The 26,921-nt window shown below is 37.6% G+C and overlaps 1 protein-coding gene across 3 annotated transcripts in view; it reads right to left on the bottom strand.

Annotated features, from left to right (window-relative positions):
• The window catches only part of ZFPM2 (zinc finger protein, FOG family member 2), a 492,640-nt gene that overhangs the window by 112,602 nt on the left and 353,117 nt on the right, over positions 1-26,921 (bottom strand). For all 3 annotated transcript variants that reach the window (XM_030553692.1, XM_030553694.1, XM_030553693.1), the window contains one exon: positions 22,437-22,548. In XM_030553692.1, coding sequence (XP_030409552.1) covers positions 22,437-22,548 — 112 coding nt within the window. The remainder of the gene's footprint in view (positions 1-22,436; positions 22,549-26,921) is intronic.

Below are 26,921 nucleotides of genomic sequence, written 5' to 3'. Positions count from 1 at the left end.
AACCACTTGGAACTTATTAAATAATTCTTTTGATTATACACAAGTGATAAAAGGAAGCTCACTTTCTCTTAGGTGTGCTGACTGCAGAATGAACAGAAGTAAACTATAGTTGTCATAACCTTAGTCCCAGATTTGGACCTTAGCGTCCAAAATATGGGGGTTAGCATGAAAACCTCCAAGCTTAGTTACCAGCTTGGACCTGGTACTTGCTGCCACCACCCAAAAAATTAGAGTGTTTTGGGGCACTCTGGTCCCCCTGAAAAACCTTCCCTGGGGACCCCAAGACCCAAATCCCTTGAGTCTCACAACAAAGGGAAATAATCCTTTTTCCCTTCCCCCCTCCAGGTGCTACTGGAGAGATACACAGACACCAGCTCTGTGAATCCAAACAGAGTGACTCCCCCTCTCCGTTCCCAGTCCTGGAAACAAAAAGGACTTTCCTATTCCCCCAGAGGGAATGCAAAATCAGGCTAGCAAATCCAACGCACACAAATTTCCCCTGATTTCTTCCTCCCACCAATTCCCTGGTGAGTACAGACTCAATTTCCCTGAAGTAAAGAAAAACTCCAACAGGTCTTAAAAGAAAGCTTTATATAAAAAGAAAGAAGAAATACATACAAATGGTCTCTCTGTATTAAGGTGACACAACACAGGGTCGATTGCTTAAAAGAATATTGAATAAACAGCCTTATTCAAAAAGAATACAAATCAAAGCACTCCAGCACTTATATTCATGCAAATACCAAAGAAAAGAAACCATATAACTTACTATCTGATCTCTTTGTCCTTACTTTAGAAACAGAAGACTAGAAAGTAGAAACTACTTCTCCAAAGCTCAGAGAAAGCAGGCAGCCAGAAAACAAAGACTCAGACACAAAGTTCCCTCCACCCAGAGTTGAAAAAATCCGGTTTCCTGATTGGTCCTCTGGTCAGGTGCTTCAGGTGAAAGAGACATTAACCCTTAGCTATCTGTTTATGACAATAGTCAACATTTGATTTTTTTTTGCAGTAATGCCTGCAAATAGAAATCTTTTTACTCTCAGTCTTCAGAGCTGTTGAGTAAGAAGATGTCAATTCTATATACACATTTTTCAGACCAGCAATATATTTTAGCACTATGATTGGCTTACACTACACAGAATATTACATATATTAAAGAGAGCACAGTATTAATTATAGTAGATACTGAGGTGCTGACAAGAAACAACATCTTTCACTCTAGTTTCTTAAAGATTCACTTTGGGCATAAAATTTTTCCAAATTTTGCCCATCCTTAAAGGTGAAGTTTTGAAAACAGTGAGAAAAATCCCTTCAGCTATTGTGGAGTCACAGGAGAGGGAACAAATGAGACTTACCTCAATCTTAGAAAAAAACTTTAATTTTTAAATAGGGCCACAGTAAAACCAGCTGACATTTGGAATCTGGCATGGACACAGTCCTCACTAAGGACAAGTGCCTTGACTTGGTTTAGGACAAACATTTAAAAAATCATAAGAAATTGAAAGGAAAGTATTTCTAAGAAACCTCAATAAGAATGTCTGCTAATAACACATTTTTAAACATCTATGGTTAGAGTTAGACATCTAAATAAGAGCAGGCTCTTTCTGTGGATACCTAGATATGGATTTAAGTGTCTAAGAATAGGTTTCTAATTTGGAAAAAAAAAAGCCTCAAATTTTAACCAAATCTGATACAGCCTGCCCTCTTTGTGACATCACTGCCACTTCCCCTACCCAACTTGTCAGTAATGTGACTGCTGCTCTCAAGCTGCAATGGGGATAAACTGTATGTTATGATTGTGTCAATTAAATGCAAAACAAAATCCTTCTAAATGTGCATTAATATTAGGTCCAGCCGAAAATTTTGGGTGCAAAAAAAATATTGCAGATCCCAAAGTGTTTCATCTTTGCAAATTTTACTTCACTGTACACTACTCTTTATAGAATTCTAAATGTTACCTTTGAAACAAGCTTGTATCTTTCTCCACTCAGAAGACAGAGGCTGCCAGAATGTAAATTGATGTGATGGTGCCCAATAAACCCATCCATCTAGAAAAATCTCTCCACACAAACAACTACAGAACCAAGGGTCAGAATTCACATACCCCACTCCATTAACCTCATTGAAGTTTGAACTTCAAAGTCTACTTCTGAACCAGTGAAAATGCTCATATTAATAACAGGGAATTACTTTTTAACACCAAACTACACAGAAATAATAATAAAAAAACCTTATGTTAATGTACTGTAAAGATTACAGTTACAAATCACATAGATCTGTTCATGGATATTTCGTGAGCAGAAGAAAAATCTAAATTCATCAGATAAATTATTCATTGTGAATTATTTGCTCAGCTCTACATTTAACACAGATACCGTATTTATAAATTCAACAGGGATTGCAGTGGTTCTGTGGAAACAGGCACAGTGTAAACTCCACATATTTTGCTGCAATTTTCAATTTGTCTCACCATATGTGCACTTAGGGTGAAATTCAACCCTCCCACACAATGGCTGGTTACTCAAGCTTTCAACAGCGTTATGAAATTTGCCCCTCACCTTCAACCTGGAGGTAGGCTGGTCTAGCAGCCAGCGCTGTTCTTCACCCCTACAGTGGGTGTTAAATCCATTGCATCTGGGCAAAGGAAGAGATACTGCAGAGTTTTTAAAAAGCATTAGATTAAACCTGCTGTCTGAGCTAGTTTATTCCACTCACAGAAGGACAATTCTCTCAGGCAGCATAGCAAGTTAGCAAGACTGGCATAGAGAAGTGTGCAAAGTCCTTGTGACAATTAACTCTTTTCATCTTGAAACCCTTCTAAAGTCACAGTGTGCAAATAAGTTGTTTTAAGCATACAGCACAGGCCCAAACTATTGTTTGTTTAAATTCATGACTTTCTTGATCTTGACTAGATTATAAGGAAAGGCAATTTATTTTTCCACTTGATTTTGAACAAGTGAAATTACTGAATTTTATGTTAAAGAAGCACAGGAAAAATGAAAAATAGCATCACACACTATATTGTTTCCTCTGATGAAAGTCTCCATAATGAGGAAAATAAGTATCTCTTAACAATTACCCTGGCATATGAGAAGATCAGAAAAGGAACAGCCTAAATATATTCCTCTGACACATATTGGGTTAAATCAGCCTGAGAGGTCTTCAGAAGACAAAGGAATAAGACAATACAAATATTCTTTTGGAAGTACTGTATCATATACTATTGGCAACAGCAAATTTTCAAATGCAAAACAGAGAGCCCCCCTTTGAAAAATAATGCAGTTGTTTATTTTTAGCAAGTGTCATAATGCCAAAACCAAGAAAGTGTTCTGTTTCTTATTTATTTATTGATTGATATATTAATTGAAACATTTTTATCCCTTTGGTTGCTTAAGTTCTAGCAGAAGTAACTTGAACAGTACTGAAGTTCAGTAAGCTAAGTCTTATACAGAAGGTATTGTTTTCTTTTGACAGGGTCCGGTGCTATTTTTACACAGTTTGATGGAGAGGCTACTTTAGGCCTCAGGGAAGGAATAGTGTGTGATTCTTTAAGTAGGGCTTGCCCACCAGCAGCTTTCTCCCTCCTGCCACTTTATCCATCTTCTGTGATACAAACAAAAGTTTGCTTCCCCCTTTCTTTAAAAAATATACATTATTAACTATCTCCTCCATAATCCTTCTAACAAATCCTAGATTGTTTGTCTGTAACTCCTAACTCTAATATCAGCTTTTATGTTTGTTAGACTTCCTTCCTCCCCATTCTAGCGACCAACCTTCCTGCCTCCTCAATCACGTGTTGTTTCTCATTTAAATGAACAGTTGGATTCTTTTATTTCTTACAAGTGCTGGATTTGCCTTATCGCCCTCATTCCTTTGGGGGTTTCCAATTGGTTTTATCCACGGATGTATCATTTCTCATGCTTCCTTTTTTTCTTACAAAGAGAAAGAACCACTTCGTCAACAAGCCTCTCCGGAGTGGAAGATTAAAAACCTAGACATCACCTACCTTGCAGCGCTACTCCCAACTGGGTTGTGTAAAACTCAATTAAACTTGTCCCCACTGAATACTGCATTACAGTACATTAAACAGAAAATTCTTCAAGCGTGATGACAAAGCTTGAAACCTTGCCTCAGAGCTGTTCCTTGTAGCTTTCTTTAACATTTCAGTCTTTATGGTGCAAGTCTCCCATTGACACAACTTTAGTCCAGCTATGAAAAACACAGAGCCCCACAGGGATTCAAAGAAAAAGGGGGAAGGGAGGAACTGTGAAAGCTGGTCTTGGCACTTTCTTTAGTGCATCTATTGAAAGAAGACTAGAACCTAAGAAGTATTATAGAGAACTACAATCTAATCATTTTAAATATACCAGTATGTTAATTTTGTTCAGGTACTTTTATGCATTTTCCTTTTACTAGGGGGTATAGACATTCACAATATCCCCTATTAGCAAACCATATATTACTTGAGGAATGCATCAGTATATAAAATAAGAAAGGGTCCAATGTGGGAAACAGTGGGTCAGAACCACTCTTTCTTCTTCCAACCCACCCAAAAACTTGTATTCAGATTAGGGCCTAGATAAGAAGAAGTTGATATTAAGATCCAAATCTAGAGCCGAACTTCGACGCCGTAATAAATCAGTTACCATTAACTTGATTCTAAGTTACATGTGTCAGTCCCTCCTTTCATGAAACAAGGGCTTACTTCAAATTCCTTTCCACCAAATCTTTATAGTTCCTTCCTAACAATGATGCTGGACATTCAACATCCTAAATAATTCAGAGTGGACGGTGCCTTGGGTAAGAAGGTAAATATTTAAGATGAAATTCTCCAAAAGGAGGAGATGCATAAAAAGAGAGGAGAGAGAAACAATCTGAGACAGGTCCCTACTCAGTATTATACAGACCAGATCAGGTACCTCCATGGTGGCTGTCAGTGCCCTTTGGCTCCAAGTATATCTAATTCTCATAACCTTGACTGACTGAGTGGTGACATTTTAACAATTCATCAGACCGCTCCCAATTAACTCTTGTCTCCTTATAATCATAAATTGGAACAGGAATTTCCTGAATACCTGAACCTATTCTTCATGACAATATCTGAATTTTATTTTTATGGTAGTTTTTCACCTCCTTCCTTAAACAGATACACTGTGTTACTGTGAATTCTATAGCTTCAGAGGTGGCTGCACTTCAGTTGTGGAATGAAAAGTGGCATATAAATATAGGATTATTCTTGTTTACTACTAAATTCTTTTATTTTATCTGAAGTATTTTGTGAATAGATTTTCATGGCGCATGGTATATGTCGTGATGCTTTGCAGTGCTTACTCAGCAGTATCTCTCTCTACCTGTGTATTTGAGTGCTAAATAATCACACTTAGGCTACAGTTGAAACTCTGAAACAGAGTGGTATATCCATTTTTTTTTCAAAAGAGAGTAAAAGCAAAGTTAACTATGCTTTAAGAAAATTTTGAAATTCAATGTTTTTAAAAATTCTTTTTGGCAACCCCTTATTATCCAGTACAAGTCTCCCTAAATCTAAACAAGTCTGATGTAATTCCTCTCTGTAGCTTCCATTTCCTAACCAGTTCATCTGATAACATCGTATTTAGGATTCAAGATGAAGGGAGAAGGAAAGTGTGAAGAATATGTATGTGCCCTGTTTTGTGACTACTTTCTTCCTACAATGAGGCTGTACAGCATCTTTATGATCCCTTTATAATTAACACTGTATATCATATGGGCTAACAAGGATTGCTGCAGCAGTGGCATGAGGATCACCTTCCATTATATCACCTTCTATCCCCTGCATTCTTGAAGAACCAGGGACCAAACTCAGATGTTCAACTAAGGTTGACAGTATGGAAAACTATGGGATGGATTCTCTACCCCATTACATCAGTTTTACCCCAATATGATTCCATTGAAGTCCACTGAGACCCCCTGATGTTAAAATATGTGTATAGAGTCAGGAAAGGTGACTACATTAGGAATATCGAAAGTACCCCAAAATCATTTGCAGCCACTTCTTATACCATTTAGGCACGGTCCACCTGCTTCAAAGTTATGGAGAAAGACAGTCATGTTTCTGTTTTACACAGAAAACTATCACTGTGCCAAGATGAAGCCATATATTAAGTTCCACCTCACAGATATATTAAGCCTAAAATTTGTAAGTGACTTTTGACATCATCAATGAAAAACAAGACTATTCTGGATAAAATAAAGTTCTTGAATCCTATGTTCTTCGGAGAAGACACTTTATATTTATTCCAGGGGTTCTCAAACTGGAGGTCAGGACTCCTCAGGGGGTCGCAAAGTCATTACATGGGGGTTGCAAGCTGTCAACCTCCACCCCAAACCTCACTTGCCTCCAGCATTTATAATGGTGCTAAATATATTAAACAGTGTGTTCAACTTATTAGGAGGGTCGCACTCAGATGCTTGCGATGTGAAAGGGGTCACCAGTAAAACTGTTTGAGACCCACTGATTTATTCGCTACACAGCTGAGCACACTATTGTAGCTTTACAGATAGTAATAATAACAACACCACATTTTGATCTTAATCTCCATATGAAAACACTGTAGTTGATATTATGAGTTACACATCCTATCCATTTTACTTATTTCGTGTAGGACTAAATGGTGTGGTTACAGGTAGGTTTTATGGGCTATAGCTAACTGCTAGTCCATTCTATTATGAATCAAAGCCAACCTTTTACTAGTATCTGCCAAGTTGTTACTAAGTAAACATGATACTATTTGATAAATCAGATGTGTCCCTCTTCATGGCATAAACCTGAAATCAGATAGGCTCATTTCCAAAACAGAAAATTAGATTCAGATTTATTGTTAAATACTGTAGGGAGTCTCTATTTCCCCAGTAAGCAGTATCATTGAAAACAGTAACCAAAAACTGCAACTGCAAAAGCAATGACCCATGACCCAAACAAAATAACAACAAAAGATATGTGTGTGTGTGTGTGTGTGTGTGTGTTTATAAATTAAACTCCATCTACCAGTTCCTGCTAATCTGTAGGGCTAGATTCTCAGAGAGCAAATTATAGGTATGACATTAGGGACATAGCAAAATTGCAAAAACAAAATTTTTAGAATTTTATTAAATATGTTCAAGTGCGGCACCATTGTGTATCTTTAACTCCTGAAAACAGGCCCATTTCAGGAAAATATCCCTATTCAGGAAATCACTTAAAATATATTTAAGCGCTTTTTCTAAAAGAAGATAGACGTAAACATGTTTGAGGGCTTTCCTGAATTGCACTCCGAATACTCTTCAAATATTTAGATTATAGGGGCTTTGCAATAATCAAGAAATTCATAAAAATTAAAATCCAGTGCTTACTCTGCAATCACAATGTGCACTGCAGAACCTGTACCCATCTTCTTAAAGGAAATGCCACTTACCAGCTTACCGATTTTGTTAGCTCTTTCTTTTGGCCATACCAAAGATTTTGCTCTCTTGGTGTCACCTATTTAAAATTTGATTTTCATACAATTTCTTAATTTCCTCCTGTGAAGTTTAAGAATATTTTTTTAAGTGAGAGGAAGGTCTTGTATTAAAGGTATACCCATTTGAGATGTAAGATATGGGTTCTATTTCTCATTCTGCAAAATACTCATGCAAATCATTTAATATCTCTATATCTTACTCTTATGAGATGTAAACTGGGGATAAGAAGATTTACCTCAGGGGTTCTCAACCTTTTCTTTCTGAGCCCCCCCCCGCAACATGCTATAAAAACTCCATGGTCCATCTGTGCCATAATAACTGTTTTTCTGCATATAAGAGCCTGGGCTGATGTTAGGGGGTAGCAAGCAGGCCAACTGGCCAGGGCTCCATGCCACTGGGAAGCCTCACAAAACTAAGCTGCTCAGGATTCAGCTTCACCCCAGTGGCGGAACTCAGGGCCCTGCACAACGTGGCTTTGGCTTCCTGCCCTGAGCCCCAATGAGTCCAATGCCGGCCCTGCTTGGCAGCCCCCATGAAACCTGTTCACACCTCCCTCGTGGGCCCTGGACCTCTGGTTGGGAACTGTTGATTTACCTAACTCTCACGGTTAACGTGATGCCAACATTTTGTAATGTTTGTAAAGTGCTTTCAGACCTTGCCACAGAAGAATAAAGTATTATTATTATTTTTAAAACTGTTGTAAATTTTATGCCTGTTTACCAACCATGGAGAATGAATTCTGTTTTTTTAATTTTCCACAAAAGAGATTAAGCACAGTAGTGACAGTGCCATATTCCCCACACTGCCAATGAAACTCAACCATATTCTGCAAGACCAGACCTAAGAGGTGACAGGATAGAGTAGATGTCTCCACTTAACATCTGGTCGCTTTGCTGAGAACCGCAATATTGCCAGTTGGTACCAATTTTAATGCTTTTTATAATGTGGACACACGACCACTGGAAACTAGATTGACACCCCGTTTTAACATAGATAACCAATAGTCCCAAATGATAAAAGCTTTACAACTCAGTGAGGCTGGATTTGAACTGAGAATTCATTTTTCAATCCCCTGAATTAAATCAGTTATATCTTTATTACAATTTAACCCTCTGTATGTAATAGGCTATATCAATCCAGTTCAATCAAAAAACATGGAATCCAAGAATCTTGCTTAGGACACATTCACTTTTGTAACTGAAACTAAACCCTACGAGGTATAAATTAGGAAACGTACTGCATACCATAAAGATAAAACAGTACTGTACATGCTGCATGAAAAATCATCATATTGTGCCCACTTGGAAAAGTGGGTCCTTTTTCTGTATGTCATACTACAGTTGATGTAACTGAGAAAAAACGCACACATAAAAAAAGACATATTCTTTCCTTGACCCATGTGCAGAGCTCACAACCTTTAGCGGGCTCCAGGCAAGGTATATGGAAAAAGGGGAGGATATACCTCAAGGAGTTGAACATTATCATCTGCAGCCTTGTGTAAACTATAAGAAAAACAATTAACATCTATTCTTAAAGGGTCCAGATTTTACATTTTGAAGAGATTTCTCTGGAAACAGCCCAAACTGGTAATTCTTAAAATGGTTATCAAAATAATTCCAACTTTTTTTTTCCAATCTCTCTACTTAACGTCAGAATAAAATGAAGTGCACTTCCATCTTAAAGTTGTTCTGTTTCTTAGTAAACTGTTCCTGGAGCACTGGTCCACAAAGCTCTCTGAGGATGGGTATCTGAACATGTAGCCAACTCTTGTTTAGCTCTAATTCGTTTCCATTTTAGGAGGGAATGGGAGATAGTCTCAAAGTCATACTTCAGACTACATTCTATACCCAACTAAACTACTGAAAAATATCATTGTGATTTGATACTTAATTTGCTCCTTTGATAAATATACCATTGAAAGTTATTCACAGAACTGGTTTAGTCTTAACCTGTCAGTCTTATTTTAAGTTTCATTTAATTGTAACTTGAAAATGTATTTAAAAGCACTTGTAATTTAACTCCTTAATACACATATGCAGCCATCATAAGAAAGCAGCCTGTTAAGTTTTAAACGAACAGTTTGTTAATAAAGGATTTATAATTGTTATGTTCAGTTTATGCCACCCTTCTCATTTTCCAATACTAAGAAATTTTTTTTATCTTGTATTTTAATTTCAATTGCCCATCATATCATATCAGTGAACTTTCTGGCTGGCCCAGTTCACTCCCTCATGTCTCATAGGCTTCCGTTCCAACATTTCTGAACATTTATTTCAGCTAACAGATCAGCTGCATTAGTTCATCGTAGTTTCAGAGTTGAAGATTAGGGCACATCAGTCAATTCCTGTGAACTGAATGATCCTTGGCTTTCTCAAAAATATCTTTGCTCTGCTTTTAAGTAGTTTGTTCTCTGGCCTGATTGTTCAACAACATATTTATTCAGCAATATGTTTACCCATACAATTGTAAAGGGAAACGTTCGTTTAGACAATTATGTGTTATGCTTTACAGAATTATTATTACAAACGTGATAATGTTGATTATGGTAATGACAGGGAGTATTGCACATATTAGCTGACTATGTTCTTGAATTCCATAAACAAGAAGTTTAAGCAGCTATGGTAACAGGTTTGTGACAAGCCTTTTAAGGCTTGATTGAAGCATTTCAGACAAGGTCTGACTTCAGCCACTAGACTAGAAAGTATCAAGACAGTTTCCGCTCCAACAGTGAGCTCCAATTCAACACAGTGCCCCCCAGTTCAAAAATATGGATCATCATTGACTCACAGCAACTCTCTACTAAAACTCCTTCAGTATCATAATTTAGCCCAGAGGTGGGCAAACTACAGCTTGCAGGCCACATCCAGCCCGTGGGATGCTCCTGCCTGGCCCCTGAGCTCCTGGCCTGGAAGGCTGCTGGTGTAATGCTCTGGGAGGCCAGGCAGTGCAGCTGCAGAGCCATGGCCTGACCCGGTGCTCTGTGCTATGCAGTGGTGTGGCTGGCTTCAGCCACAGCCAAGCCACTAGCTACCGGTGCTCCAGGCTGCGTAGTAAGGGGACAGGGAGAAGGGGGGGTTGGATAGAGGGCAGGGGAGTTTGGGGTAGTGGTCAGGGGACAGGGTTGTGGATAGGGGTTGGGGAATGGGGGGGGTTGAATGGGTGCAGGGGTCCCTGAGGGCAGTCAGGAAGGAGGGGTGATTGGATGGGGCATTGGGGGGCAAACAGGGGAAGGGATTCTGGGGGTGGTCAGGGAAGAGTGGTTGGATAGGGCAAGGGTTCTGGGGAGGCATTCAGGAATGAGAGGAGGGGTTGATGGGGTGGCGGGGGGCAGTCAGGGGTGGGGATTCTGGGGGTGGTCAGGGGACAGGAAGCGGGGGTGGATGGGGCAGGAGTCCAGGGAGGGGGGTTATCAGGGGGCAAGAAGCAGGGCAGGGGCCAGGCCACACCTGGCTGTTTGGGGAGGCACAGTCTCCCCTAACCAGCTCTCCATACAATTTCTGAAACCCGAAGTGGCCTTCAGGCCAAAAAGTTTGCCCACCCCTGATTTAGCCCATATTTCAAAATCCTCTCTTAATATTGTTCAATCAGGGTGTAGTGTAGCTGTTTCTTTGTTGGTGCCGCTACTGCTGAGCACATCCTGATCGAATGGAACTGAAAAGAAACAGAAGTCTTTTTCTCCCTTCAGTTTTGATACCACATAAAGAAAATTCATTGTAAGAGAGCTGTTTGGTCCTTCTGAGCACAATCTGCAATAATAGGGAGTCATTATCCATAAGTTTAAGAGATACTTAAGCAGATTGCAGCTTTTCTATACATTTCACTTTCTTTTTTGCAAGTCATGTTTAAACCAGCAGAGGCATCTCTTAGAACTGGGAGAAAAAGAAATTTACATTAAAAGAAAATTTTTAAGGATTTGTTAACACTATTTATTTCAATAAGTCCACAATCTATAGCAATCTGTAGAGGGATTGGAAGTCCCACTATGAATGGGAAGCATGCATCTAATCTGGTTGTGGGATTGCATACTGCCTGAATACCACAAGACTTTGCCTTTTGTATATATATTTTTATTTATATGCATACATATAATTATTATTATTATTGATTTTCCCCCCAAATAAGGGTAAAACAGAAAAAAAAGACAAAAGAAATAAAAATCAAGGAATGGGAAGGGAGAGAGAGGACGATAGGGGGACAGAGAGGGAAAAGGAGAGCTTTATTGATTTCCATTCACTAAGAAATAATCAAAGGTTTCTAAAAAGTTAGACCGAGTCTTTTCAAATTCATCCGAGGACTATCTTTTTCTAACTGTTACCTGCTCTTTAGATGCCAGGCTAGCCAAGTCTCTGTAAGAAGCTTCTATCCCTAAAGGCAATCTCTCTTCTATCTAAGCAATGTGAATGGTTTGGCAAGCACTGCTCTGGAGAACCAACTTCCCCATCTGTTGCAGTTTCCAAGATGATGGGACATATCTCAAAAGACAGTTCTAGGAAGTAATTTTTAAGGAGGTATCTATTATCATATTTATCCTCCTACCTACTTCTAGCCAAATGGACCGTATCTTGTGAAAACCCCAAACGTGAGAGTCAGTGTGGCTCCAGGAGACCCACATCTCCAGCATCAGTCTGTTTTGGCAAGGTCAGTGCACTGTAACCAACAGGGAGACCGGTATGAAGAAAACAGAATTCTTTGATCCAGGCCTGATGCACGCAATCTAAAGTAGGGAGGATCTTTTGTTGCCTCTCTCTGCAGCAAGGATGCTATGCTGGGACATGGTGAGAGCAGAAGAGGGCAGTGGACAATGGGTCCTTCTGCTAGGCAGATACACAGGCTGAACCTCCTGCCTCTTGTTGTTGGGTGCAAAGGGGCACCCTCTCCCACTACAGCCTTTAGGCTGTAAAAGAGACAGTGGAGCAGCTAAACAACTACTACACACCAAAATTCCAGGTTATGGTAAGAATACTCCTTTTTTCCCAAAGCCCCTCGTAGCCCATGTAGCCCATTTACTGGGGATTCATGTGGGGAGTATTTGGCCCATAGGCTATAATTATTTTTTAATCTTCACCTAATTTTGTTTAGAATTTAATATGTATTTTTCCACTTCCATAATTGGTTTCAGTTTACTAGCAGAAGCTCTTTTCATGTGATAGAAATGACTGGTTTGTAGTGGACTTCATTATACCTTGGTTAAAAAGAAAGTATACAGTGAGGTATACATATTCCCTTCTTCACTGACACTTACCATCTCATCGCTGCCTGATGTAGCAGTAGGCTGAAAAAATTACCTCCAGTATGTTCCTTTTGAATATCCAACATTACATTGGCGTGCAATCTAGTAGTAGATGGTAGGCAAACAGGTAAGAGCATGACGCAGGTTTGAAAACTGGCTACGTTTTTAAAAACAAACACAAACTTACTCACTACAAGAGGTTTTCTAACTTCTTACAGCTCTGAATCCACTTGTAAGGTCAGAAAACATATCTCACAATCCCCACTGTTTCTATGTGATCCATGCATTTCTTTCAGCGTACAAAGTGTTTTATCCTTTTTAATGCCAATCAGTCTCTTTAAGCTTGTAATTTAACAATAGGAACAAAATGAGCATAAAGTGCTTTTCAGAATACCACAGATCCTAAGGATTACTAATTAATAAATTATATAGGGCCCTATATGTGTTTGGGTAATTTGAGAAGCTAGAAATGCTAGTCATGCCATCACCAGTATAAGCAAGCAAAACAGTCACATGTTTGAGTTTCCAAATTAACAAAAAAATGAGCATAGTGACCTAATTCTACATCATCTGCCTGAGGTTGATGACTAGAGACCAATATTCCTTCCTTCATGCAATGACTGACTTATTTGTAACCAGCTAGAAACCAAATACATTCAAGTGATTTCAATGTTTTCTTCCAGGCAGTTATTTACTTTGTGTTAATTTTCAAACTTTTTTTTGGTAGATAAGCATCTTGAATATTATAAAAGAACCTTCTCTTAATTATTATAACCAGGCTTCATGTATTTGAAAGGTAAGGTTGGGCAGAAGCCTTATATCATACTGACAGTTATCACACAAGACTTTATATAATGGATAAAGAATATATTTCTAGATTTCCCCCCTTCTATTTCTATATGGCATACCTGCCACCATTAGTTTCCCTTGTGTCATAAATACAGATTAACATTATTTGACAGGAATCACTATAAAACAAGCTACCGATAAATCCAGCCCTGTTTCCTTCCACATAAACCTTTTACATACAGCTCCGATGGGGCTGTTCGAAAAGAATGACCAAGTTTGATTTTAAGCTTCTAGGTCATGGTTTCACCTTGACAACAGTTCTTTCATTTCAAGCAATAACATTTGCCAGGATCCCTAAGGTGCTTTCATTTTTGTCAAGAACTGGAAAAAAAACCTATGAAAAAATGATAAATCTTAATTCACAAGCTGCAGGACTTTGTGTCTCCAGCACAAAACTTCAAATCCAATCCAAGAACTGGATGTGTATTAGAAGTCTTCAGATTTAAACCTTGTCCACCATGATCAAACTGGATTTATGGAGCATCATAACTCTCCAGACACCATCCAGCAGCTTATTAATTTAATAGAATCCTGTCCATTTCATGATGTTCCTGCCCTGACAGTCTCTCAAGATAAGGCGAAAGCCTTTTGACAGGACAGAGTGCATATATATTTTCTTCTGTTTTCTTGTGGATAGGGTTGTCAACAATTTGAAATGTGTGGCTCAGCAAATTTGTTTTTTCCCCCTTGTAGCTTTGCAGGGAAGATGACAGCCAACATTCTGTAAACTAGAGGGGTCATGAGGCCTGTGGTTTCCCCCAACCCCAAGTATTTATTTAGCATAACGGTCTGCAAAATAAAAGCGAACTGAGTAAAAAGTAAAAGGAAAATAAATCACATTTCATAACTAGTGTGGACAGGGGCAGGGAACTGACAAAGGCTCTTATTAAGTACCAATTATTTCCCTTGAAACTTATTTAGAAAAATCAGTGGGAAATATATTGAGGTTAATAACAGAAATCTTTTCATGATTATCTTTTTTAATTTTTGCAAGTGGATCTAAATTTGAAGAAGTATTTATTTTCACAAGGCTCCAGTGTGCAGTGCAAACTGTGCTTGTTTTCTGTGCCCAAGATACACTCATGGGTGAGCATAAGAGTTAATATCCTAGTTCATGGCATTGTTTGTTGCTCCACTCCCAAAGTCTACTATTCCATGCAAGTCATATGTCAGCGTTCTGTAGCTAACCCTCCCTGAAAATAAAAAGAAATTCGGCTCTCAAAGAACAAAATAAATGTCCCAATATTTGTGAGAGAGCACAGCAAAAATTTGCACATACTACCAAAAAAGAAAACAACCCAAAATTAACATATGGCATGGCTGACATTTCAATGAAATGCACAAATAATAAATTGCTTGATGAAGGAATTATATCAGTTCTTTTGTGCTGCATTTCTTGACAAGCAAAATACATGACAAACATCTAGAGGGACTGGAAGAATTAAGTGTGTGATTTTAGGTAAATGCAGCAGACACATAATAGAGAAATACAGTACGGCCTTTCTAAGGTCATTCGTAGGACCCTATCCTCTTCACATTTAATTCCCTACAGTGAAACCAATTGACAAGCATATTAAGTAAAAAATGAAAGATAAAGTATTTGTTGTTCTCTTTTCCCCAAACCTCAGTCTTTCTCTGTTTTTGGATTGCGAGTTCCGTGAGGCAGGTACTGTTTATGCCTTCTTGTCTCTCTGGAATGCACCCAAGACACAGTGGGTGCCATCATAAATAAACAATAAATACAATATCTTGCCCTGCTTGCTGATGCCACATGGGGTGTAGCAGGGGTGAGTGTGCATAAAGTTCCTTGGTCAACCTGCCAGCTCAATGATTCTCCAAAAAGGAGCAACACAAATGCTGCCCTTCCAGTACATTCTTTCTGCTTGTCATGGCCCATGTGCTAACCCTTCTCTTAGTGGTCATGAGGGTATACTGCCCTAGTGCTAAATGGGTGGGAAAGAATCTCAGGTCTCATTCCTCCAACACACGTCAGCTATTCAGAGAAGGACTGGGCATTGCTATTATTATACATATACACTGCACACACACTCAATCTCATTTTTTTTCCTGACAACAGCATTTTACAATTTATCAGAGCGTTACAAAGAAATAAATTTAAACGCACACTTTCACACACAAACAGCCAATAAGAAATCTGTAACATCACAGAAAGCATGTTTACCTAATAGAGGCTGTCCATGGGGGCTAACATTCTCTCAATAGATACTACATTCTGATTGTCTACACAGAACATAACAGTACACATATAGGGATTTAAACAAAATATGCTTTTAATAATATGTGAAAGAACACCTAGAATTCTGAAGTATATGCTCCAAAGTTAACCTTTGACCTATTAAAAAATTTCCCTTTGACCCACAACAAAATACACTCATATCCTAAGAATATTTGACCTATACCTCATGATGCTATGTGTCTGTACCGCAATTTAGCATTGTATTGGCTGAAATTGCAAAATGCATTTGCTACCGGAAAACTCACTTGCGGGAGAAAGATATAGTATCAAGATTTTCACAGAACAACTACAGAAAAGTAATCTCATGTTACTATAGAAAAAAATTAAAATTCCTCCTATTGTAAAGTGGCCTTCACTACAAAGGTAAAATAGACTAAATTTTCTTTAAACAAGAAAAGTTTATTAAAAATAATATTCAGTACTTTATGGCAGAGTAACTTAGCCCTTTTACAACAGTTGTATATCTTCAAAACATTGTATACATATTAGCTAACTATCTAATTAACTCTCACAGCACACTAGTGAGGTCGGTATAGAGGTATTGTTTACAGACTAAGACACATAAAAATTAAGAGACTTGCCCAAGGGCACACATCAAGTCAATAGCAGAGCTGAAATTAGAACTCATGAGAGTCTGGTACCTGGTTCTGTCCTCTAGCCTATACTATTTTTTTAACGGTGCCTATTTATAAATTCGCTACATGGCACAATTTCAGTGTGGGTGTCTGTTGTTTTAACTAATCTCATCCTGTAAATCTACCCTAGCAGACTTGTTCACCATTATGATCAGAGAATAGACGTTTTGGGGCAGCTTTTAATAGTAACATCTGTTTGAACAACAAGCATCCAAGCCTTAGCTATGTGATGAATCATTCCTCAACAGATTTTTTTTTCTTTTCCGTTTTTGTATTTACAATAATAAAATGAAGCATTATTAGTTCTTACCCTAAGGCAACATCCTTTCTAACTGGGATTTTGTATTTTGTCTTAGACTCTCAGCTTGCAGTGACTGCAGTTTCCCTTGTGGAGGAATACAGGTTTTCAAGGCATTTAATACCACATATCAAACAGTACTGGGGCAATTAACAATATCACTCTGTAGAATTATTTACAAACAAATCATTAATAATTTTTGAATACCAATGGAGTAAGAACAAATTTTTTTTCTGCTGCATCCTCGTAGTAATAACTAAGGGCATAAACTACTCAGTCAGGACAGACAGAGAATGAAATAACATCAGTAAATCACTAACAAAAATGTAAAAACAACCAATGTATAACATGAAATGAAAGGACAGAAGGCTCAAGAAATATTTGAACTGTTGTTGCTGTACAACTGAGCCAGTAGATGGCTCTTTTTCAGTAGCTCTAGGGCCAGTCGGCCAGTATTCCTGACCTCAAACCATTCCTGAAGAACATGGCAATTTGAATCAAAATTATAGTTTTAAAAGCAGCCATTTTATGATCTTTGGTTTCCAATACAAACATGCTTCACAGCTCCTATGTGAACTTTAGACACCCTCAGTCTTATGCAGCATAGTCAAGCAGCCTTAGACATATATTAAACATGTTGGTTTTACTGCATGGAGTTATCCTGTGGTGCTCTGCAATCAATTACTGTTATACCACCATCATTAATAATTTTCTTAATGAAAATGATTCTGTTGATCTCCGTTGTATTTTAATTATCAGAGTTAAGCATAATTACACTGCAGCTCTGAGCTGGCATGTAGACTCCTTTAGGGCGCAATTTTGTTTTAACACACTGATAATGTAATTTTACATTGTGTCAGTTGTTTAGTTATTATCCAGTCGCACAATTCCACTGTATTCCTGATAACAGATAATAACCTTAGCACCTCCTATATCCTGAAGTCATTTAAAAAGCAATATTGGAATCTCACAACTCGCTAACTTAATCGCCTTATGATTTTATAATTCCCACAGCTAAATATTTGTACAGGCACCCTGTTTTAACAATGCCACTAAACATACAGTATCCATACGTTCCATATGAAAATGGGAGTGGTTTAAGTAATGCACCTAAAATGTGTGTATGTGAGTGTGCATTGCAGTCTGTGCAACTGAATTTTGCATATTGTTTCTATTCTCTTATTTTGAGTTCCATTTAATTTGCTTAAATTCCTAACAGCCCTTTCTTAACTTATGGATGTATTCATAGATCCAATTTTATAGCTCTCCTAAATTTTTGCATAATCCTGTGTTAGGCATAGCTGCTTCTCAAGTACACCAAGTTGCTATGAACATACAGTTCATGCATAAATACCATCTCGGTTTGTTTCAAGAGCAGCTGTATTTTGAATCATTCAGCCTCTATTGTTTGAAAGAATACATTTGAAAAAGTCTATGTAAAGCACAATTCCTAAAATCTGTTTTAAAATTTTTGTTATTATGTATTGGAGAGTTCTTAAACCACTGAATAGTTTCTCTTTTGTGGTTTCTAAGTAATCATTAAAACAAATTAAACCGGACATTTTTGGATTTAAATGTAGTTTTAAAATAGTCTTCTCTTGTCTTTTAAACTACGTTTACATTATACAAAAATAAGAGAAATGTAAATGGACTGAAAAAAGTGTAGTTCCTTAAACTGTATTAATTGGACACTTGTTGCTTTCACCATTAGTCTTAATGCTAATACACACATGACCTGAAAGAATACTAAATATCATTGCCTTCAAACCTTGAATGATTAGCTATTTTCTTATTCATAGTCTGCTCACACTGAGTATTTTCTGATGCACAGTTTAGTTAATGAGAGTTAAACAGAGACACCCAAACATTAAAAATACAAGTGACCTATGTACTGGAATTTGCAAACGTCATAGGTCAGTATTTGGAAACTGAGTATGCATTCCACTATATAAACATAAGGAAGCCTGTGTTTCCTATATCCAACCCTATATCTATAAATAAACGTATAAAATTCATTTTCACTCACCAACCACAAATACTGCAGAAAATTTCCAAGGCAAAAAGGAGAGTTAGGTGACCTACTCCCATTGGCTTTTGATGGGAGTTGAGCACCTACCTCCCCTTTGTGCCTTTGAACATCTCCCCTACACCATCTATTTGCAATATGAACATTACTTTAATGATTACAGCCTCTAATGACCAGGCAATCAAGAATGTCATTCCTATGTTCTTACAGCATACTTGGGGGCAAAACTCTGTTCTCTGATGCACAAAAAACTAGAGATGTATGCAACTTCTGAGTGCAAAATTTGACCCTAAATTTTTAACATTAGCTGATTTTCAGCTATATTTTGCTTTTAGGAATGTGCCAGCTCAGTCTGCTCATCTTATCTTGAGTATACTGAGAATAACATCTAACACATGACCTAATCAGCCCACACTGGGTTTAGTTAACTACTTTCTAAAATGACAATGGGCAGTTAAGAAAAACAACCACAGCTACCCAAAAAACTGCAACATAACATCAAATTACAATCTCATGACACCTAACACTATTATATTTCAAGTAATGACAATATGGAAGACAGAAAGTCAACACAAATCAAGGCAATGTAATCTGAAATGTAATGCAAATTGAAGAAAGAAGCATTATTGTATTTATTTATTTTGAGAATATTATATTTGGCATTGTTTTAAGGTCCAGTCCCATAAATCCTTCTGACTCAGAAAACCCATTGCATGCCATTGTGTTCCAGGCACTGAGAATTTGCAGGATTGGGTGCTTAATGAACCACAGAATACCCAACTCAGTGTGCAGTGCGTAGAGAATGCAGCAAACGTTCCACATATATATAATCTATTTTGCAAATTCAATTAATTTAGTTTCAGATTTGTAATTTACAATTCCAATTATGATTCAGACTTTTGTCATCTATTTTGTAACAATATGTGTTTACACAATGCAGCTGGGATATCAACGATTCTCTTGGACAGTACAGAAGATACCTTGCAATACAATTCTGTAGAGCGAACCTTTCAATACCATGTGACTATGTATTGAAATGTGAAATAACAAATATAATAATTTAAGTGAAATAGGAGGCATTTTAATTAAATACACAATGTTTTCTTTCATTCAGAGTAATTGTACATCATACTGAATAAGTTTACCTTATTCCAAACCCCCTCCATGTTACTATAGATGTGTTCATGTAGATGTAATGTATCTATATAATCAATCAGTTAATGCTTGTTAAGTATTGTATATGTACTAAGTATTATAATATTTACAGCAGGCTTATGTACTTGACAAGACACTGTCTTATGGGAATTTTCAGAAGATATGTAAAAGTGAAAGAAAATTCCTATTATAACAGAAAGTTTCTACAATAAAAAGTTTGTCCATGAAGCAGGTTTAACACTATTCAAAATAAATTGCAGTTTGAATGCATGAGAAGCTCTGCCATACCACACACACAATACTTGACAAATTTTCCCACTTGGGCAGTTCATCACAGTACTCCTAAGGAAGCATGACTGGATCCCCTTCTAGATTTGGACCCACTTCTGTGGTATTTCAGGTATTGCAGGTTACAGAATTAATGTATTAGTGGTTTGTAATTATAACAGAAAGAATTTGTAAGACCCTGGCGTGCAACTCATTTTGAACATGCTAATTCCCTGTTTTCAGCGTTTCAACTTTCAAAGGCTCGTGGCAGTTTAAAAGCAATCCTCTTATAAGTATATAAATTGCAATGATTATAGGAACAAGTTGTAATTGTTTCTAGTAAGTTTTTAGGAGTCTTTGATATTATGATTAGTGTTTTCTATGTTAATATATTGATATGGGTGCTTATTTGCCTGGATGCTGAAATGGTCACTAGGTTGTCACAGTAAACAAATCTTTGATCTCAGTAGGTCTATTTGGTTAGATATAAAACCTAAAAGAAATTAAACCAGAGCAGTACAAGTTCTGAAGTATTCACAAAGCACTGAGATTGGGGAGTTGAACACAAGGATAGAGAATCATAGTTTTGCAACCAGATCTTGCTTGGGAAAGCCAAAAACAGCAACAGCTGATGGGTTGTTCCCATGCCATGTACTGCTTTTCCTATAATGCTGTAACATATCCATGGTTGCACATGGAGACATCATGTGTCATGGTTGCTGATTATACCACACACTTGGCATTGTGGATTGAACTCAGAACCTTTTGCTCCAAAAGTCTTTACATCTTGAGCTAAAATAGATATTACGTATGGGAATAAGAAGACACATATGTGGGCTTGGCAGGCTTAGATTTTTTATTGGTAAGTGTCAGTAAATACTGATTTCACCCTACACATGCAAGCCAACAAAAAAAAATAATTCCATCAATAGTAACTGAAATGTACATATAGGCAAAGTAAGAAAAATGCTGCTTGATAAGTTAATAGAGGTTGATTTTAGTATATTTACTTTGCATATTTTGACATCTGATGTTGATAGTTTATGGGTTTTGGTTTTTTTAGGTTATAAAGCTTTAACTTTTTGAATCTTAACAACTACTGTTATTAAATTATTATTGTCTAATCTGCCCATTGATTTCCCAGAACTATGAACAATTAAACTGATAAAAACTGAAAAAAAAATGCTTAAACCTCATTATTTTGCACACTGTGAAAATTTAATTGATAAAAATAGAAAAAATGCTTAAAAATAAACACTGATTTATCTGTTGAAATTATATATATACATTAATTTATATATATAAACATGATTTCTGCCAAGCCTACTTAGATCATTTTTGTGCAGCTGCAAAGCAGTCACACTCACTTGAGCAGGCCTGACATTCCATCTCAAAGAGGGCAGTGGTACGAATTCCAGTTCATCCACACATTACAATATGACATCACAATGCTCTATCTTGGTACAGAAAATTTACCAAAAATAACTTCAACATAGTTTGATGTCACATTCTGAAATGACAAAGGCAATGACCCTGCAAGCTAGCTGCTATTTTCTATTATCATGCAGGCATGTATTCTTAATCCATGTAATGGTTTCAATGGTAATATATTTTACTGGACCAACTTCTGTTGGTGGGAGAGGCAAGCTTTCAAGCCAAGCCACACAGAGCTCTTGTTTAAGATCTTTCTCAGACCTAAAGAAGAGTTATGTGTGGCTCAAAAGCTTGTATCTTTCACCAACAGAAGTTGGTCCATTAAAAGCTATTACCTCACCTACCTTGTCTCTCTAATATCCTGGGACTCACACAACTACTTCTACAGTGCATACAAGATTTCACGTAACAATCTGCAGTACAATATGCCATGCAAGCTGATTTGACATGTAAAAAGCCAGGGAGAACTTACTTAGAGAGTATACACACAATATGGATCTAATATTTCCCTGAGCCTTGACTCTGAGGATGAAATGAGCATGATATTTTATATCTGGCATTTACCTTAGTAGTGGTGACTCTCTGCTTCAAAAGCATTTAATATATTAGACAGAGTGTGGTGGTTTCATTATTAAAAGACAGCAAAATAATTTTATTTAAGATGTGAAGTAGAGGAATAAGAAATACTTATATACAAGACAAGGGAAACATACACTGCTCTAATTTGCATTCTCTTATGCAATGGGTATGTTTCAATGCTGTCATTAATTCCTTGCAAAGAAAGGAGAAGAAAATCAGCTTGTGTTTACCTTTGCTGTACACAATGCAGTTGTTTTTGTTGTCTTCTACTCCTTGCCAAGTCACATCCAGCAACCACTTGGGACCAGCAGTCAGCACCACAGGGACTGGAACCTTTGTCTTCTGTAGAAAGGATGATAATAAATAGATGCCATTTGCTTGTGTTGATTAAGAACTTGAATACTAATAGTAATAATCATTTTATTTGCAAACAGCTAAATCTCCAAACCCATAAGCCAAGGTCTTATTCCCCAGCCTCAGGATATTTTTTAAGAAGATACAAGCAGTAAGGCTTTAGTGCTTTCACTGATCTGAATGGTGGAATTATTATCAAGGATTTTTCTGAATGATATTGGATCAGATCTCCAAGATTACGCAGATCTCTGGTGGCTCAGAATTATAAAGGGAATGCAGATGACTTTTACAGCAAAGAGCTAAGTATTTAGAAGTGAACTTTAGACACATTGTACTTTATTATCAACAGGATCTCACTATTTCCTGAAACAGACAGGAAAGAATTTAAAGAATCAGTATCCATTTCAAAAGACATGTCCTGGGTAACATTTATATTATAGTAGGAAATTATTCCGAACGGATAATGTAATTTCCCCCCATTTGCTAAGTGTTGATGTGCAATTTTACTATGGCTGAAATAATAATCATGCTAATGATTCACTACAGAGGGTCTCCAAAAGTCTGTAAAAGAGGTAGTGTGAATGAATTCAAATTAGAGGAATTAAAGCATGACATCCCCAGTTCTAAAGACACAGAGTGGCAAGGAGATACACACAGATAGTTTTAACAAAAATATGTCCAGTGTACATTTTAGATTCTATACTCATAAGGTTTGGATTTAAGAAAGTATAGTACAAGTACCCAAATTATTTGTGCTTAACTCTTTTCATAAATCTAATAGCAAAAAACTGACTGATCTGGAATTTAGTCAGCCTTATGATGAGTGCCCTTTCATTGAATGGTAGTGAAACGCTGTTTAGACTTTCATCATTCAGAGTCCTTTTCCTGTATATCAAACATTATGAAACCACAACACAGAGTATAGAGTACAATAAAAGGGTCTTAAGGTAATTTTTAACTGAATTTTTTTTACCTAGATATAATTCTGTCCAAGAGACTCCAAACCTTTCTGGGAGAATTTCTCCAGTTAGTGCCAGTAATGGTTCACTTGAGATTTTCCAGTGATTTCAAATATCTAAGGAGCTGGAAAACCATGTGGTCACATGTAAATTCCAGATGCACAGACATTTATTGAGTATTATAGAAATTTACTGAACTATTTTAAGAGATACAATTGAGTATCTTACTTGCAAATAAAATGAGAAGATTATAAAGGATTTTATTTATATAAGGAAATATTATCTTATATGAATCCATACTGAATATCATAATACTTTTTATTGAAGACATATTGCCACTGCTATGATGATCCCCTCACAACACACCTTTCAAGAGACATGGGTCTTGCACATGCCTCTCACAACACGTGGTGTATCTCATCCAGTGCACCGAATACCCCAAGAACAACGTGGGTGAAATCAGACAATCACAACGCTCTTGAATGAACTCACACAGAAAGATGATAAAAGACAAAAACACTCTATCACCCATGAGTGAACACTTTTCAGAAAGTGATCACCCAGTGCTGGGTTTATAATGGCTCCAGTGGCTCCATGGAGCTGGGCCCATGCTTAGAAGGAGCCCTGGCCTGCTCCCCTTGCCCACCACTTGCTCCTCTCGGTGTGCCTGCCCACTGGCTGAGGGCTCATCTCCACCCCCTGACCTCACACTCTGCTCCTCTCAGCCCCCTAGCCAGAAGTCTACACAACACAGTGAAACAGACCTCCAGTCTGAGCCTCCTTAGCGAGCCCAAGTTGGCTGGCACCAGACAGCCACAGATTTTTCTTTGCTGTGCAGAAATACCGAGTACCTCTTCCAGACCTGAAGAAGAGCTCTGATGTGTAGCTCAAAAGCTTGTCTCTTCCACCAACAGAAGTTGGTCCAATAAATGATATTACCTCACCCATCTTGTCTCTCTGATAATATTTTTTGATCTTCTTGGGTCAGCTTTGATCGTATCACTGTACAGCACTGTTGCACTGAACCTAATATTCTTTTGTTTATGTGTATTTTATCTTTCGTATTCTGTATGTAAATGTTCATCCATAGGTTTTCACTTTTTCCATATGTGCTACATTACATTATTTGCTTTTCCAGACTAACAACTGGAACAACTTAGACAACTAAGATATACAAATGCAGAAGTTGTGGTTAGTATGTATCGTATGTGGGGAACTGTGGTGCAAATTTTATTGTCATTACATAGATTTGGAATATGGATTTAAAGCAATGATTAGATTTGACTAGTTGAGATTTTTTGATTATGTTATGCTCCTATTTAAATCACTAACAAGCCATACATATGGCAACACCAGTTATATAATCGGAGCATGCCATTTACATGTCATTTATATAATGTCTGTTTGCAGGATTGTTATGCCATTTACATAACGATCCTGCAAACAGACATTATATAAATGAGACACGCAGGGAAGAAACAACAAAAAGAGGGAAAGACAATCAAATCATTAACCCTTCCCTCTACTATTATAAACAAAATATGAGCCTGATTTTCTTTCACACTAAAATAATTTTACACTGCTGGGGCGATGAAAAATGGCCTTTGCATACATAAGAATCAGGCCCGTATGTGTTTAAAATCACTACAAGCTTTAGTAGCAAAGTCAGCCTGCAGTCAATGGGAGCTGAGTGTGCTCAGCAGCTCGTAGAATCAACTCCTGATTTAAGTTCACATTGTTGTTTGTTTCTCTTATCCAGTAAGTGCAGAAAAGGACACACATTTACTGTTCTACAAGTTCCAGCTTCCACTTCCGCAACTCTCCTGACTTTTCTCTTTTCAGACATCTGACCTTTCATTCCTTTCCTCCTCACCTAGACTTTCTGTTGTGACTCAAGTGGCTGTTATTACTATTTGCATTAAAGTTGTGCCTAGAGGCCCCAATCAATATCAGGGCCTATTTGTGCTTGGCATAGCAAGAGACAATCCCTGTCCCCAGCAGTTTATAATTTAAATAGACAAGGCAGGTGAAGGGTGAGAAAAAGGAAGTGTTATCATCCCCCTTTACTGGCCCTGTGAAGATGGGGTAGGGGGAGAGAAGCTGTAGATGTGATATCTTGATTTTAGGAAGGCTTATGACATTCCATAAGTGAACTAGGGAAATGTGGTCCAGATGAAATTACTATAAAGTGGATGCAAAACTGGTTGAAAAACCAAACTGAAGCATAGTTATTAATTGTTTACTGTCAGACTGGGGGAAGGTATCTAGTGAGGCTCTGCTGGGGTCTGTCCTGGGTCTGTACTGCTCAATTTTTTCATTGATGAAGTGAAGAGTATACTTATAAAATTTGCAGATGACACCATGCTGCGAAGGAGTGCTAGTCCTTTGAAGGATAGGATTAGAATTCAAAACAACCTTGACAAATTGATGCCCTGGTCTGAAATCAACAAGATAAAATTCAATAAAGACAAGTGCAATGTACTAGACTTAGGAAGGAAAAATCAAATGCACAATTACAAAATGGGGAATAATTAGTTAGGCACTAGTACAGGTGAAAAAGATCTGGCGTTATAGTGGATCACAAACTGAATATGGATAAAAAATGTGATGCAGTTGGCTAATTCATTCTGGGTATATTAACAGGAGTGTTGTATGTAAGACAAGGGAGGTAATTGTCCTGCTCTATTTGGCACTGGTGAGGTCTCAGCTGAAGTACTGTGTCTAGTTCTGGCTGCCACACTTTAAGAATGATGTGGACAAACTGGTGAAAGTCTAGAGAAGAACAAAAATGATAACAAAAGTTTAGAAAACCTAACCAATGAGGAAAGGTTAAAAAAACTGGGCATATTTAGTCTTGAAAGAAAGAAAAATTAGGGGGATCTGATAACAGTTTTCAAATATGTTAAGGGTTGTTGTAAAGAGAATGGTGATCAATTGTTCTCTGTGTCCACTGAAGGTAGGACAAGAATCAATGGGTTTAGTCTGCAGCAAGAGAGATTCAGTTAGATATTAGGACAAGCTTCCTAACTATAAGGATAGGTAAGCACTAGAATAGGCTTCCAAGTGTGGCTATGGAATCCCAGCCATCGGAGGTTTTTGAGAACAGACTGGACAAACAGGGATGGTCTAGGTATAACTGGCCCTGCCTCAGCATGGGTGGCTGAATTAGATGACCTCTGGAGGTTCCTTACAGCCCCACATTTCTGTGATTTTACGGAGAAGGAAAAGACACACATTCAGATTACATGATGTGCCCATCATGACACAGGAAATCCAGAACAAAGCTGGGAACTGAACCCAACCCTCTCTCTTGTGCTTTAATCATAGAGCCGTACTTCCTCTAGCTAGCTAGAAGCCCAATCCCAGGCTAGTAACTCAGTATCTGTGAGACCAAAAGACATG

This window comes from Gopherus evgoodei, chromosome 2 (assembly GCF_007399415.2).
Source record: "Gopherus evgoodei ecotype Sinaloan lineage chromosome 2, rGopEvg1_v1.p, whole genome shotgun sequence".
Classification (NCBI taxonomy): domain Eukaryota; kingdom Metazoa; phylum Chordata; order Testudines; family Testudinidae; genus Gopherus; species Gopherus evgoodei.
Note: the sequence above shows the minus strand (reverse complement) of the source record. Positions and strands in the feature narration are given on the sequence as shown.